The sequence below is a fragment of the Sinohyriopsis cumingii genome, chromosome 9, assembly GCF_028554795.1.
Source record: "Sinohyriopsis cumingii isolate HCF-2022 chromosome 9, ASM2855479v2, whole genome shotgun sequence".
Classification (NCBI taxonomy): Eukaryota; Metazoa; Mollusca; class Bivalvia; order Unionida; family Unionidae; genus Sinohyriopsis; species Sinohyriopsis cumingii.
Window position 1 is genome coordinate 67,983,818 of NC_142969.1, and position 16,841 is coordinate 68,000,658.

Genomic DNA, 16,841 nt, shown 5'->3' on the forward strand with positions numbered 1-16,841 from the left:
ATAGTGTAAAAAATTGGAGAAAAAAAAATCAATCTGTCTCAAATTTGCTTTCTCTGTTTACTTTTCTGAATGTCTCGCTTATCTTTTAATGTTAGATCCTTGACAAAGCACTCATCAGCAGATAAACATTTCGGAATAATCAGACACAAATATTGACCGTTACTAATAGTTCATTGAACAGTTGTCAGGCATGTATCTGATATGTTTAAATTTGTATTATTCAAGAATTAATGAGAAGGATATGACACATCAGCAAGAGTGGCCGCAATGAATATAAAACTTTGATCTCGTATTTAGGTTTCTTTGAAAAACAGCTTGGCTTAAAAAGATGCAAATGCAGGAGAGACTGTAGAACAGTGAATAACTAGGCACAAAGACATAGGAAGGATAACGCATCTGCATAATCTTTTTGAAATGGCTTTCATTCAATTCTAGTTTATTCTCTTGCAAGTGGTATAATACGAATGGACTATACACCTTAATACAATCACTCAGAGGTAATGTTGAATACTTTTGTAACATTGCTAAATTCATTATGATGTAATTCAGTTTTGATCTGAAATGAAATTTATAAATATTTTAACAGGCATAGCTTTTTTCGTTGACGTATTTTGATGATAAATTTTCATATAATTAGACATAATTCTCTTCAAAAGAACAGCTTGCATAAAAGTATGGACCATAATTAAAATGAGTTATACAAGTTCAATTAAAACTGATGAAATCATGAATCATTCAAGGGATGTGATTGGATGGGTAATATAGTGGCAACTATGTTGATTTGATGAGATTCAGAGACAAATTTAGTAAGAAACAAACTTGAACTTGGAGTCCATTTCTTGAAGTGAAATCAATTTAATATAGTTAAATTTTAAAATACAGTAATTAACTCACATACTAGTAATTAATTCACATGTTGACTTCAACATGGTTGGACACTGGCCCACTTTAATATGCAAAATTTGTATAATTTTGTTCCAGTTGAGAACATCGTAGTAAGTTAGTCATCCGGTGTCCTTCAGTCAGGTGATCTTTGACTGCTCTCCCTTTTCCGCATTTCATCCTGCTGCTGCTTTCATAATGTCTTGAATAAGATCATGACTAAGGTTCATAATATTAACTTACACCGTGTTGTATTATCTAAATATTGGACAGTTGAATAAATGTAGGTGGAATACAAAAATGACCTCCATAATATTAACTTAGACCGTGTTGTATTATCTAAATATTGGACAGTTGATTGAATGTAGGTGGAATACAAAAGCATGTGGTTGGCGGTAAGAGCCATAATACTTCTGATTGCTTCCAAATCATTATACAAATGTAGGAGGACCTGCACTCATTGATGTTTTGTAGACGAGTTTAATATACGTGAATGGGATTGAATTTGGTCTTTGCTTTTTAGCAAAATGAATTTTCTCTTTTTGGATTTCATACTAGGCCAGATGAAACAAGATTGTAGTTCAGATGATTTTTCAGGCGTTTTGTTGATGTATGTGACACTTTCTATTGACGTTGTAGTAAATGTATATCATGTCAGCTAAACTATGTACACCTTTGTTCAAGCTCAAGCTGGCAGGGCAGCAATGGACAAGGGCAGATACGTGAAGACACGTGTTATGCTGATGGATGTGGAGATTGCGTTAAACAGGCCAGATGCAAAGGTGAGAGAGAGGAAGAAGAGGTTGGGTGGCGTGAAGTGTGGCTTTAGTTATGCAAATACTTGCATTTTTCAAATGATTTGAAATCAGTAGATGTGCGACTCGATATTGTTTATAATTTATCATTCATGTAGATGCAGATTTTTCATTTAACAGGAACCTACACGAGACAATGTCCTTGCTGAGGAAACGTAACTTGTAATGCATTATCCATATCAATGTGTGTAACATTTACACCTATCAATGTGTGTGATATTTACATCCTCTTTACAAAAGATTTTGAAATTTCTATGATAATATGATGAATAGTATTGTGATTGACAGTCATATGCAGTTATGTATGTATGTATGTATGTATGTATGTATGTATGTATGCATGCATGTATGTATGTATGTATGCATGCATGCATGCATGTATGCATGCATGCATGCATGCATGTATGTATGTATGTATGTATGCATGTATGCATGTAATATTGAAAGAGAGCAAACTTCATAATTCTTTCCACAGAATACAGATGTGGATGTCAAAATGGCGGCTACTGTAGTCCAGTTACTGGGCAGTGTACCTGTCTAATCGGTTACTATGGAGACAAATGTGAGATGTTTGATTACTGCAGGTATTACGAGGATCGGTTTGGTGCAAGTGCATGTGGTTCTGTAGGTTTGTATATTTTACATGTCAAATTCAATTTAGTCTTCAATTTGATGTGTTTATTTGTGTTATTTTCTTTCTTGCTGCCTTTTTTCTACAATCTTTCAAGTTCCTAATTAAATGCTTCATTCCTCTACTATAAGATTTGTTATTCTTTTGAGGATGGATTGTGTGTCTTTATGCATGCAGAGCGTGTGCATGAAACGCAAAAAAAATCCACTTTCAAAATATTTTTTAATAAATGTACTATCATTAACATTTCACCCCATTTTGTAAGTCAGGTATTTCCACCCTTGTTCATTCGAGAGATAACTTCCAAAGTGCTTCTCGTATCTTGTTGATGTTTTCATGTTATTTATTTAACCCATTGCTGCATGCAAGCGCCTTTGGACACCTCTACTCCATTTCCATGCAAGCACCTTTGGACGCCTCTACCTGATTCGCATACAAGCGCATTTTGATGCCTGTCACTATTCACATGGAATCGTGCTTTGATGCCTACTGTAAACATCAGCCACTTTGAGCGGGTTTTCGTAGCGCCACCTTCTGGGAAAACCCTCTGTTAGATACTACATTCATTGGGGTGAATGACCATTACGTCAGATCATGTGGTCATAGTTTATGCTCTGGTCCAAATCTGCTATTTAAAGTAACTGGATCGTATTCTTCACTCTCCAAAATGGAGGTAACGGATTTTGTTCAGTACTTACTCGAGATTTCAAGATTAGAATCACAACTATGAAAGCTTCAGTAACTTAAGTAAAGGCTCTGATATTGATGTAGGCAGCAATTATAATTTTTTTTTTTAAATTATCAAAGATAGATGATTTAGTGATGTAGATCCAGATAAAACTCTTGTTTATTTCGAGTGTGAGAAATGGCAGTCATTATTTTTCATGCACTTGATTCCAGGGTAAACTAATGTGTTAATTGATGAGTGTACACATTAGTTTACCCCGGAATCAAGTGCCTGTGACGCAGCATCACTGACTTAATGGTCATCGAGTTCTCTCATATTTTAAAGCACATAACAAATGTGCTTCAAATGTGCTATAACGATCTGAGTTTATTTTTAAATCTTTCCATGCATAATATACTTGCACCAAAAATGTAAAACGGTTAAAGCTGCTGTTAATCGTAACATACATTACACTGCTTAACAGTTAACAGGCAGGTCTATGTGTATGGAGTCAGATAGGTAACAGGTGTTCTATTTATAGGGTGCTGCACTGGGTAACTTTGCTACGCGTACATCAAAGGGTAAAAAGCCATACACTCTGCGTTAAAGGGTTAAAACAATGAATCCCCTTGTTCGTCTCCTTATCGGAAAGGCTTATCATGTTAATAACATTTTCCTTCATAGCCTTTATATGACCTTAAGTCCTTCTCGATATCTTTTGTCTCCTTTTTAACCTCGGAATTGGAAGCGCCTAGCTACTTTTTATATTATTCTCGTTGGGAGCCAGTTTTTTGGTTATTAACATGCCAGCCTCAAGATAAGCCATTTGCAGTTTTGAATACTGCTCACATAAGCCTGATTCTATTGCTGTAGGGTCTCTGGCCAAGACATGTTACTCTTATGTCCTTTATGCTCAGTTGTCCTACGCTTTTTGCGACGTTAAATACAAGTCACTTATTTTTAAGGTGTTTGTACGGCGATTCATAATAATACAGTGAGAACACACGGTGGAGATAACGCTGGGGACCACTGCATATTCCCATTTGAATATGCCGGTCTATCTTTCGAGAGCTGCATTGATGACAATTTGGTATGGATAAACAACATAGCAGTATATTGCAACGTAGTTAATTATTCACTTTATACAAACATAAACTAATGAACATTTGAACAAATGAAAAGTTTTGATGCCTTGGAATGCAAATTCAGCTTTTCATATTCAAAAGTCAGAATATCATGTCCTTTCATGTTTTAATTTTCAGTGTTTACTCACTCGAGTTCTTTTCATTTGGATACAATTTTTTTAATGTCCAGTTTGATGTTTTATGAGCATCCATGTTGATATAATTATTTTAATGCCCATTTAGAAATTATATGTGAATTCCACGTGGTTATAATTATTTTGATGTCCATGTATAAGATTTATGAATATAAGTCGAAAGAACTTTTTATCTCTCTTGCTTGAGAAATAGGATTACCTGAGTTTTAGGCAGATTTCAGATTCGATCAGTCAGATTGCACTATTCTTGACTTGTTTTTATGTTGATACTTAAAGTAATGTGTGTGAAATCCACTCATCAACCCATTCTTTTGATGAAATGTTGATTTAAGGAGGAACCGTGCAGCCAGATCACTACTTTACCATTTTCAGGTGGGCCCACCATTTGCCTGTGGTGGATATTTTCAAGAGCAGAATAGTTATATAGACCTAGGAGAATGGAGTCCTGGACCTACATACACCCTGGCAGCCTGGGTCAAACCTTACAGGTCCGACAATAAAAGGCGGGTAGGTAGAAATGTAATGCTGTGTTCATTCAAGGTCACATACAACCGAACATTGTTGGCATATATATGAAATAGACAAGAAAAAAATATACAAAATGCCAAATTGAAATTCACTGACCATGGAATACACTTAGAAATAAAATAACGACAACAATTACGAAGATGATAGGCAAATTGTATTGCAATTCTGCTTGTATCATAATACATAAATCTGTCTATCTGCTTACAGTGGTTGCTATCATTTAGCCTTTAGTGATGAGCTGTTTAGCCTGTGCTTTATTATCACTGATAGGTAAAACTTCCTGTCTGGGATAGATAAGGTCTCTCACAAATGTCACATGTGTCTTGTGGTAGGTAGATGACGCCAGGCTGATGCACTGGTTCCAGAGATGCCACGCGGCTGGTCCAGCCAATTTTCATCATGCTACATGCATATATGTGAAGATATGGAAGTGTATAAATCAACCTTAGGACGTGCTTAGTCACAAAATCTCAAAGAATGCATTTAAAAGATGAATATATATCATCATCGCTTAGTCATGAATGTTCATCGATTCAGTAGCTACACGTGCTAGTTGCTTAAGACAATTTATGGTTTCATCCTTTTATGTGTATTTCATATGCCCTTCTTTGTGGCATTAAATACATTTATGTGTAAAATTCATACGATCTTTTGTGGTATTAAATAAAAGATGAATACATACGATCATCGCTTAGTTATTAACATTCATTGTGTCAGTAGACACACACTCTATTTGTTTAAGACAATATATATTTTCATCCTTTTGTTTTTATTTCATGCACATTATTGTGGCATTAAATACATTTATGTGTAAAGTTCTTATGCCGTGTGGCATTAAATACATTTATGTGTGAAGTTCATATGCCGTGTGGCATTAAATACATTTATGTGTGAAGTTCATATGCCATGTGGCATTAAATTTATGTGTGAAGCTCATATGCCGTGCGGTATTAGATACATTTGTGTTAAGTTCACGCACCCTGATTTGTGGAATTAAATACATTTATTTGTGAAGTTCATATGCCGTGTGCTATTAGATAAATTTGTGTTAAGTTCATATGCCCTGATTTGTGGAATTAAATACATTTATGTGTGAAGTTCATATGCCATGTGGTATTAGATACATTTTTGTTAAGTTCATATGCCCTGATTTGTGGAATTAAATACATTTATGTGTGAAGTTCATATGCCGTGTTGTATTAGATACATTTTTGTTAAGTTCATACGCCCTGATTTGTGGAATTAAATACATTTAATATGAAGTTCATATGCCATGTGGTATTAGATACATTTGTGTTAAGTTTATATACCCTGATTTGTTGAATTAAATAAATTTAATATGAAGTTCATAGTCCATTCTTTGTATGTTAATGGCATTTTATATGTGAAGTTCATATGCCCTTTGTGGTATTAGATACATCATTTGCAATGTGCAGTTGATTTTCAAATCTTCCCTTACTCAGGCTATTATAGGTGGTGTAACAGACTGCAACAACTGGGGAATCAACCTGAAGCAATTCTCTTTTCGTGGCTATGTGAAGATCAGTTCATCATGCGCTGTTGATCTCGATACTGGGAGCATGCCACCAGTGCAGGTGGGACAGTGGTATATGGTTGCACTGGCTAACAATGGAACCCATGCTATGGCTTACGTGAATGGCGTACTGAAGAGCATAGTTAAGGTAATATGATCTACTTGGCTGTATTTTATATAAGTCTATTCAACATGGACTATGTATCTATGGAAATTGAATTCAGCATAATATTCAAATAAAAAGAAAAGATAAGTTGTGTGTCAATGCTGAAGGAATATTGATTGTGAATTATTTTTTGTTGTCAGTGCAGTTGTCTTTCTTTATCTTTCCATGAATTAATATAGACAACTGCAGCCTGGTGTCAAGATAATGTAGCTGAGTTGGACATAATGCTACATGTCTGTGGCATGATACCACAGTGCTAGACAGCACAATAAACTGCCACACTGCAAACATCGTAGCAAAATGACTGAACTATTGTTAAAGTTACGTACCAATCCAAATCTGCCTCTCATACATAAAAAAACTTTGTGCATTAGCATGAATAAGTACAAAATAAGAGTCTTCTAAGACAAGGCACTTCACTTTTTCATGACAAATTAAAATGTGTTGAGATATTAGAATTTGTATATCTCTCATAGAGAAGATAAAATATAACCTTGGGACTTTCTTGAAAATATATGTACTAATAATTGAGTATGAATTACAATCTAAGACATCTATAAAGAGTTTGGCTATGAATTTATTAAAACTGGATTTCAGTCATTTTGTTAACCAGTTTGAATATTTGCATTTTAATTTGGACATTTCAGGTTCTGAGCTATCATTTACCTTCTACGTCCGGTTTCCGTATTGGAGGTGAATTTTGTTGTTCGCAAAATAGCCTGAATGGTGTTATTAAGGTAACGTTCTTGTCAGCCTGTAGAAAGTTTTATTAAAAACCATTATTGCTTAAGCATGGTGTGGTATTTCTCTCTCATGTGATGACATTTATTTCACTTTCTTTTCGTATGAATTTGATTCTGATTTTCTTTTTAGTTATTAAATTAATGAAGACGATACAGATAAATATTTGACTACATTGAAAAGGCACTCGGGTATTTGTGTGTGCCATTTTCAGAATGAAGTAAATTGCAAAAAGAAATGTACTGAATATTTGGAATATATAAAAACAGCTGACTCAGGTTAAGATTTGCAATCCAAAATCTCTCATAAAATATTTTTGATTCTGCTTTGTCATTCATGACTCAATTATGCACCTGTGACAAAAATTCAGAACTACATGTATGTTACTGTCAAACCATGTCCATTATGTATCAAGATTTATATAGCCTTGATTTTAGAAACAACATGTATGGCAGCACTTAGATGCCAATAGCAATGATTTAGGTTTTTTGGTTGACACGAGGTAAGCAGAGATACACTACCAATAACATATCAGGTAAATATATATGCTTGCGCTTAAAACCCAATTGAAATGATTTGGTTTTCTTTAATGAGAATGAGCTAAACAGATATACAACCTGTAAGATTTAACAGGTAAATAGATATATACATGGAAACTTAAAAATTGATTTGCTTTCTATGTGCATTTTAGACTGTTAAGATTTGGAATCACGCACTTGACCCCGAATCTTTGAACATCAGTATGTTTACGCTGGGAACGTCTGAAAGTACTGTAAGTCTTTCTGTTTACTTGTTTCCTTATAATGTCAATAAAATTCACTACTTCTTATAAAATACTCTTCGATTAGACAATGTTCTTACAAGAAGTTTACAACATTTTAGATCTAAATATAGCTTTTTTATGTAATATTGTAATAAACCTTTGGTATAAGCTATTTTTATTGACATGTCCATTTATAAATTTGTATGATTTTAGTGCTTATTTGTTGATTATGCGGAGCAATTGCTTTGAGCAGAAAACATGCAGTATTCTCAAGACTCAGTAGTACCATAGGTTAGTGTCGTAAAATGTATGCTGCTCCAAACTTTTTATTATGTGGATATTTTAGGTTTAGTCATTTGAGAGGAATAATTGTTTGAATTTGGTGTTTGGGTATTATTTTTACTGCAGGGCATGAAAACTAATATTTATCTTGGCCCCAGTTCCTGATCAATCATATCAGTATGAAACGAAATCCATGGATGTGTGAAATTAATGTTTTGTTTTGTGTGCCCATTATTTGATTAGAGAAAAATTAATGTATTATTTTCGTGTTTAGGAACCAATCAGTTGACAAAAATTGTTGTCTTGAGGTTCTTGGAAATGGGGAACCGTCATCTCTCAAACCTTGTAGCAATATTTTTTAATTATTGCTAAGCTTTAAAAAAAAGTCCTGAATGAGACTCTGAAGCCGTGAATCACTTGATAATCTGACCTACATCATGTTTAAAAGGGGCCACATTCTTAAATTCTTGTATCTGAAATCAAACAAAACCTGTTGCCATAAGTGAGTTTTGTATTCACGAGTTTCAGCAATAGATCATAGTGATAAAAGACCAGTAAGTCTAAAGATTCAAACCAATTTGTTAAATTGTCCGAACAAAAACCTCTCAATTCTTAGACCTGGAAAGGGGGTTAGAGTAGTACCATAATTATAAAATGGATGATAATTCTATAGATTTGGTACAGTTCTTTGGCCAGAGGCAACTATGTCAGTTTTATATATTAGTAAGTTCATAAAGATAAACATTTTGATCCTTAGTTGGAAAACTAACAAGACATTCAGATTCTCAAAACGTATAATATTTTCTTACGTAAATGTCAATATTATAATCATAGCAAGAGGCGATAAATAACGGCCTTGTTGGACATTGGGAACTTGGGGAAGACATACCACAAGCGTGTACAGGAACATTTCATGAGGGAGCAGACTGGATTCCTCGAGATGGACAGATTATATCAGGCTAGTGTACATATATATATATATATATATATATGTAATTGTTTTGCAAAAACTCTTTGGGTAAGACTTAAAGACTGTTTATGACATGTTTCCTGAATAGCGATCATATATTTAATAATAATTTAATGTTACAATTTAATGTTACGTTTGACAAATAACTTGGAAACTCTCAAGAGTTCATCATGTAGCCAAGTGTACACAGAAGGTGTCACAAATATAGTATCAAAATGAGAATTAACATAATTTTGCAAGTGCAGATTCTCAGTGTGTTTAAGTTTCTCCAGATAAAATTGAGAGTTAACAATGGATATATTAAAGGTGAAATCAGAATATTGTGTCTGTATTAGAATAATAGTGACTGCTGACTTTTAGTAATACTGAGAAAAAATGTTCTGAAAAACTATGAAATGAAAAAGAAAGCTGATGCTTTACGTTTTAGAAAGAAATTTGATTTGATTAGTGAAGTTAGAGGCTGGTGCAAAATGTCTTCGCATGTTCCGGAATACATCAGAATTTAGTAAATCGTACTATAATTATAAAGCTTACCTCTGTTTTATTGTTAGGTATCCATTGTGAGATAAGAAGATTTTATGTTCCCAAAGGCGTTACAGTTACAATCCAGCGTTACACGGGAATCAGTGGTGGAAAAGTTGCAGTATATGCGCAGGTAATTTATCTAAACTAGTTTGCGAAAATGCCTAGTCATAGTAAATAAAAATCTTAAAGTAGGCTTAAAAAAGTGCTTTCTACATTGAATGTGTTCTAAAAATTAAGATTCCATTTTTATGGTGAGATTTTATTATTGATTCTGTTTTTATAATACAAATTTTTTGCTTGCCACATATTTGTTACTCCCAAACCTAATGCTGTTTTAAACCACAGAGCAGACCAATGCAATTGGGTTGCTATCAGTCAAACCAATCTTGGCATGGATACAGTTTGGTGCAAAACTTCAACTTTAAATTTGACTCTGGTAGCATAGTGGTTAGTGTCCGCCTCGGATGCGGGAGGTCGTGGGTTTGATCCCCAGCTGAGTCATACCAAAGACTTACAAAAATGGTACGAACAGCTGCCTCGCTTGATGCTCAGCATTAAGAGGCTAATGTTAGGACTGGTCAGCCGGGTGTCAGGATAATGTGACTGGGTGGGACATCATGCTGCATGTCTGCGGCATGATGCTCTAGTGCTAGACATCACTATAAACTGTCACTGCAGACATCGTAGCAATATGACTGAATACTCACTTTAAATTTTGACATTTAAAGATACAAAGAAATGTCAGATGCTTGGATAAATCGATGAAACATTCAATGAACTTATGAAAATGCTGAATACAATCAAGTTTTAGCACACACATATACACCAGTTTTTTTTTGCACTACATCTTGCACTTGAGGGAGAGAAAAGTTCTCATGTTTACCTAAGCACACACAGTACACTGGTCCTCTCTCTCTTCTGCCAAACACAATATAAAAGATCCAAAGTTCCATTCATTTATATGTCCATTGCCAACGGCAGCTTTATCTGATTGCAAATTTACGACACTTGCTAGCACTTTTGTCCAAGTGGAAAAATATGCCAGAAAACTATTGACTTTTATTTTTCCCTTAGCAGACTCAGGATGACATAAACACATGTAGTGCAGTTTCCATTGCATTATAGTGTGAGGAAGGAGTCTTGTCCGATTTGTGGAGGCAGTAAGCAACATATGATTGGCAGGTAGGGGAGATTAACGATAGGCATCTGTCAAAACCGCTGTAATCACTTATGCTTTAATTATATTTTGCAGCAACTGTAAGCCTTGGGAATGTAGGAAGCACATAGTCACATAAGGACTATCCAAATACTATATATCTCATTGTTTTAATGTCATTGATGCTCTTCTTGTTTGAATACATACGTGTCAGAATGACAGGGTCTTTAATCTTCATTAGGAGATTCAAATCGATGGCTACATCGATGGCGTAGGAGCTGGCTACCGGGGTGGACGGAGTCCAGGTGGATCAGGAGCAACAGGAATCCAGGGAGAAACTTACAATGGTATTTACTTAGCTTTCACTGCAGATTAAATGTCAGCTGGATTATAATGTAAATTATATACCGGGAAATATGAGAGATGGATTAGATAGCAACTCAGTTTTAAGTCAAGTCCATTTGTATTGGGGGAAAATGATCTTTTGGTCACCAGATTAATTCATGTGATCAACGTTTTGTTGAAATATGCATCAATATAATAGCTTAAACATTCTGATGCATAGGTGTATTGATGGATTAGCTTAATCACTGGGATGCATAAGTGTATCGATGGATTAGGTTAATCACTGGGTTTCTTAAGTGTATGGATGGATTAGCTTAATCACTGGGTTGCATAAGTGTATCGATGGATTAGCTTAATCACTGGGATGCATAGGTGTATTGATGGATTAGCTTAATCACTGGGATACATAAGTGTATCGATGGGTTAGCTTAATCACTGGGATGCATAAGTGTATCGATGGATTAGCTTAATCACTGGGATACATAAGTGTATCGATGGATTAGCTTAATCACATGGATACATAAGTGTATCGATGGATTAGCTTAATCTGACTCAGATATGCATATCAGTGTGTCAGTGACTTAGCTTGATCACATTCTGATCCACAGGGGACAGATTTAATTTTAAAAATGTCTTTAATTGTGTTTGTTCGTAATACTCATAATGCTGGCCTTGCATGAAAAGTTGTACACAGACCTGTTCCACAAATACGTCTTCATTTACATTTTTTTGTCATCTCTCCATTTTTGATTGCTATAAAATCTAAAAAATCATCTTTCGATTGGGAAGATTTAGCACCTGTGAGTTTGCTAATTTTTAATATTTTAGGTGCCGGAATTGCAAGTAATCTGCCGAATTATGGAGGAGGAGGAGGAGGTAATGGCAGTAGGAACCATGTTGACATGACCGGGCAAGCGGGAGGGGGAGGGGGGTATGGCACAGCAGGGTGAGTACATTACATTCTTTTGGCATAGATTTATTTAAACTCATTTTCTGCTGTTTCCCCTTTCATTCGCCCCAAATAAATTTTTAGTGGGTTTGTTGAGTAACACAATGAGCTAGTGTATTTCATTCGCTCCTTGACAAATGCTGGTGGAGGGAACGTGCCCGACATCAAACTGGATCCAGGAGTGTATGCTGTGGACATTGGACTACGTTTTTTTCTGCTTAGGATATTTTTAAAGAAATATGTACATCAATATTCCAGTCTTCAAATGAGTTCAGATTTTACAGAATTGTTTCATCCACAAACACTTGTATATTTATCACACAAACACACAAAACTGAACGTTCTACAGTTTCATAATTTACATCATCTTCCGTAAGACCCTGATGACCGTATAGATCTATCAGAGGTAGAGATAATGGGTACTAGAGAGAAATACTGTTAAATTGAATACTGGAAACAATGAAGCCATTTTTTATTCGAGCACAAATGAAACATTCCCCAATGTTTTAGACAAGTAACAGAATATCACCACTGACCAAGCAAAGCAAATTATAGTATCTTTCAGCTGTATTTTTGTTCTTATTGCATGCTGAATGTTCAGTAAAAAAAGAGTCATCACTGTGAAGAAGGCAGTAAGAAATATGTTTCTGTGCTTACATTTTTGGCCAGGTCTCAGCTTCATTTTGCATGTCATAGTTCCTGTCTGAGTTTTGTACATTTGTGTCTCATTATTTGAGTTACACCTAGGAATGATCAACATAATCCATCATCATAATTCCATCCGAGGGTCAGATTTTTGCCCCAGACGGGCTGAATCAAAAGTCAGACCAACACTCTGATCTTGAGGGTAGATGTTTCCTATCCTATAATGAATAATGATGATAGAATCTTATTCACAAAACTCAAAGTGACAAATAAGGGCCGCATTAAAAACTGTGAAGATTTGATTACCTTGATCTTAAAAAAAATTTCATTGAATTAACTAGTGTTAATTTCTTTGACGATTAAGCATTTTAGCTTTCGGCAAAATGTTGCTGAAATTCCTGCAGCAATAGTAATGCTATGTCCAAATTGCTTACTGCAGGTAGCATGCACAATGATGCAAATATGAACAGGAGAAAAAATAAATTTAACAAATATCCACAACATAAATGGAGACAGAATGAAAATGATAAAATAGTCCTCGATTCTTGCAACAAAGGCTTATCGACTCTAAACAGACTAAAGAAACTGTAAATGTACCTAGGTCAATCAGTGCAAAATGGTCTGTTTTCAGAATACTAAACTTCAGTCACTTCTTGTTTTTGTACGTAAATGTTTTACCTTCGCCACGAGGGTGGAAGTTTCCCATCCTATACGGAATCATAATGATATATTCTTAATCTCAAATGTCTAAGCAAAATATGAGGGCCAAATTAAAGATTTAACTCGTTGTGAAAATTTGCTTACTTTGAGCTTAAAATGTTCACGTTGAATTAATCAGTGCTAACTTTCAGTGACATTTAAGCACTTTAGATTTTGAAGAAGTGTGTCTGAAATTCCTACAGCAATAATAATGACATGTCCGAATTCCATACTGCAGATACCATGCATAATAATACAAATGTGAATGGGCAAAAAAAATAAATGTCCATAACATCAATTGAGACAGAACAAAACTTATAAAATGATCCTCTATTCAACTATGATGTAGAAGTGAGTTTAACATGTGAAAAAAACAACGATAAAACATGAATTTTCAAACCATTTGCAACAAAGACTTTTCGACCCTAAACTAACTAAAGAAACTGTACATATATCTAGATCAATCAGTACAAAATGGTCTGTTGCTGGAACACTTAACTTCAATGACTGCTTGTTTTAGTATGTTAATATTTTTCAGTTAATGTTATCTTGATTAATGTGAAAGACTGTTAAGGCTGGGCACTTTTGCTACGGTGTGACTTCTATGCTCGCAGTAGAAGTTCAAATTAGTCCAAAAGTCAGGATAAAGGCACTTCTGAAACAGGAAATAGTTAGCCTGAACTTGTTAGAGATATGTGTAAAAATACAGTCATTATATCTTTAATTCCTTCCAAAGAATGTAGTCCTGTGTTTGAATAAACATACAAGACTTACCTAAATAATATCTAAAGATTTACTCAATTAGTTTGGAACGCTTGTTACAAGCAATACCTATGAAAAAAGAAACTAACACAACATTTGTCTAAAATTTTCACAAAGCGAGGTTACCATTCCTGTGGACTAAGTTGTTAGAGTGTCCATGTTGAATGCGGGAGACCACGGTTTCTAACCCCCAGCTGAATGTCACCAAAGACTTATACAAATGCTTTTAAGAACTGCATTGCTAGGCGCTCAGCATTAAGAGGTTAATATTAAGACTTCTCGGCCTGGTGTCAGCTTAATGTGACTAGGTGGAACATCATGCTACATGTCTGCAGCATGGTTCCCTAGAGCTAGACATCACTATCAACTGCCACACTGCAGACTGAAAAATTGTTAAAACCATGTTAAAAATCCAAATCACACACACACACACTCACAATCAAGGTACATGTATAATCACTATCTTGCAAGACATTTTGAGACATTATAGGGGCGTTCACTGTTTTGTGGGAACTGTTTTGTATGGAAACAAATTGCTCAGGATCTTGTCAGTTCTCGAGGCTCTAAACGGAATCAATTGGAGTTGTTTTCATAACGTCTTTTACATCAGTATTGCATCTCAAACCATGTTATGAAGCTTGCTAACATGAAGTCCTCTGGTGATACAATTTGGAAGGATTTGGTTTGTTGTGACTATGGACTTCATGATTTGTTGTGAATGTGGACTAGAATTTCTGATCATGACACCCTTGGCACAGATATTACTTTTGTTTCTTCAAGAAATCATTTTGGAAAAATTAGGCTTTTAGCATCGTGTAAATGTTCTCTATAAATGTAACAATATAGTCATTCATAATTTATATCACTCACAAGAAAATATACCACCTTAACCTTGCTATGAAATGTTTCAGATCTCCGGGCGTTAAGACCTCTGGAGACAGACTGGGCACGGGATCTGCAGGACATGAGTACGGAGACCACACTCTTAGTATCTTGTCTATGGGATCCGGCGGAGGAAGTGGTGGGAATGCTATTGATCTCAGCTCAAACCCAAAAGGTAAAATAATAACAATAATAATAATTATAATACAGGATCTCAAATGGGTAATTACTGGATATTGAATTTATGAAATATATCCAGGACTGCCATCTCATCTCTGTCTGCGTGAGATCGAGTCTCGGATTCGGCTAATGTGGATATGTGAGAAAGCTTGCCAGTAGCTTCTCGTGGGTTGGTGGTTCTTTCCGGGGATTTCCTGGGTTCTTTCTCCACCATTAATACTGGCCGCCATGTATAGCCTATCGTGTGCTGAAAAATGGCGTTAAACCCTACAACAACAACAACAAACATATATCCAGGTTTAAACTTATTCAAGGAGTTTTATAGATTTAACATTAAATTATTACCCATTTGAGATTCTGTTTATCATTTACTGTTCATTTCAATGGAATTTGTTTGGTTGGAAAGAATAGATAAGTTCCAGCACTCATTGGATTCTGGATCTGATGCTCTACATTTCATGCGAATGAAAACTTACTTCCAGAAATTGATAAAGTAATGAACATTTGATAACCAGTAACTTTTTAAAGTAGTTTTTTTTTTATTGCAAATTTTAATTGAAAGAGATACTTTCCTTCCCAAAGGACATTCAGCACTGGATTGGAAATGGAAATTCCCATGTGATATCACAGAGTTTGCTTGTTTGGAGTAATTGACACTCATATGCATGGATTTCAGTGAGACTGTTTACAGTGTTCCCACTTACATTGTGTTGGTTCCACTAAAAATGCATTCCAGTTGATTGGTATTAACGTGAAGGGATGATTACCTGATGCAGCAATTTTACTGAGTCTAGAATCTAGATGTGTCTAGTAGTTATTCACGACTTACATTTTGTGACCGTATACTCGCATTATTTTATTTGAAAAAATGCAGTGGCCAGATAATGTCCTGTCATTTGGGAGATGGGAATTTGTGGACATTTTCAAAAGATGGGCGAGTTTATTTACTCCTATAAGTTGAAATAGAACCATGGTTGTCCTGCTGATACGATGCAGTGTAATCATGTTTTAGTTTGACATTTGCTACCCCCACAACCCTTGTACATTCACCGATACTCACCATCAGTAATAGAGTTGCTGCTTTGTCCCAGATCTTTTCTTCAAAATCTTATTGGTATTTTGGTCAAGACTTTTTCAATACTGACTGTGCTCCTCATTCAGTATGTATGGATATTATATTGAATAAGGAATTATCTACATTGTGTTGTGCTAACAATTTTTTTGTGGTGATTGTGGAAGTTGGTGTAACACAGAGAAATTTGGCATGTCTTATTACATTCCCCAAAAAGAGACATACTTTTATGTCATATATTTGGTCGAATACTGTTTACAGAACTTATGCTAAGAAAACAAAACTTTACGCTATGACATGCATATTAAAATATCAACCTAGCTCATATTCAGTTTGAATGTCTGCTCAGTTGTGCCTTTAAGAAGGGT

At 35.0% G+C, this 16,841-nt stretch overlaps 1 protein-coding gene and 1 long non-coding RNA gene across 2 annotated transcripts in view; both read left to right on the forward strand.

The window, feature by feature from the left end:
• Positions 1-1,537: 1,537 nt before the first annotated feature.
• LOC149791961 (uncharacterized) lies at positions 1,538-2,264 on the forward strand. The gene is made up of 2 exons (XR_016423236.1): positions 1,538-1,664; positions 2,173-2,264. It is a non-coding gene; the product is annotated as an uncharacterized LOC149791961 (long non-coding RNA).
• LOC149791962 (uncharacterized) overlaps positions 2,248-16,841 on the forward strand; it is a 35,099-nt gene continuing 20,505 nt past the window's right edge. The window contains exons 1-9 of the mRNA XM_089969504.1: positions 2,248-2,281; positions 3,961-4,085; positions 4,647-4,781; positions 6,266-6,484; positions 9,123-9,246; positions 9,810-9,913; positions 11,181-11,286; positions 12,113-12,230; positions 15,251-15,396. Of these exons, the coding sequence (XP_089825630.1) occupies positions 2,248-2,281; positions 3,961-4,085; positions 4,647-4,781; positions 6,266-6,484; positions 9,123-9,246; positions 9,810-9,913; positions 11,181-11,286; positions 12,113-12,230; positions 15,251-15,396 (1,111 nt within the window). The remainder of the gene's footprint in view (positions 2,282-3,960; positions 4,086-4,646; positions 4,782-6,265; positions 6,485-9,122; positions 9,247-9,809; positions 9,914-11,180; positions 11,287-12,112; positions 12,231-15,250; positions 15,397-16,841) is intronic.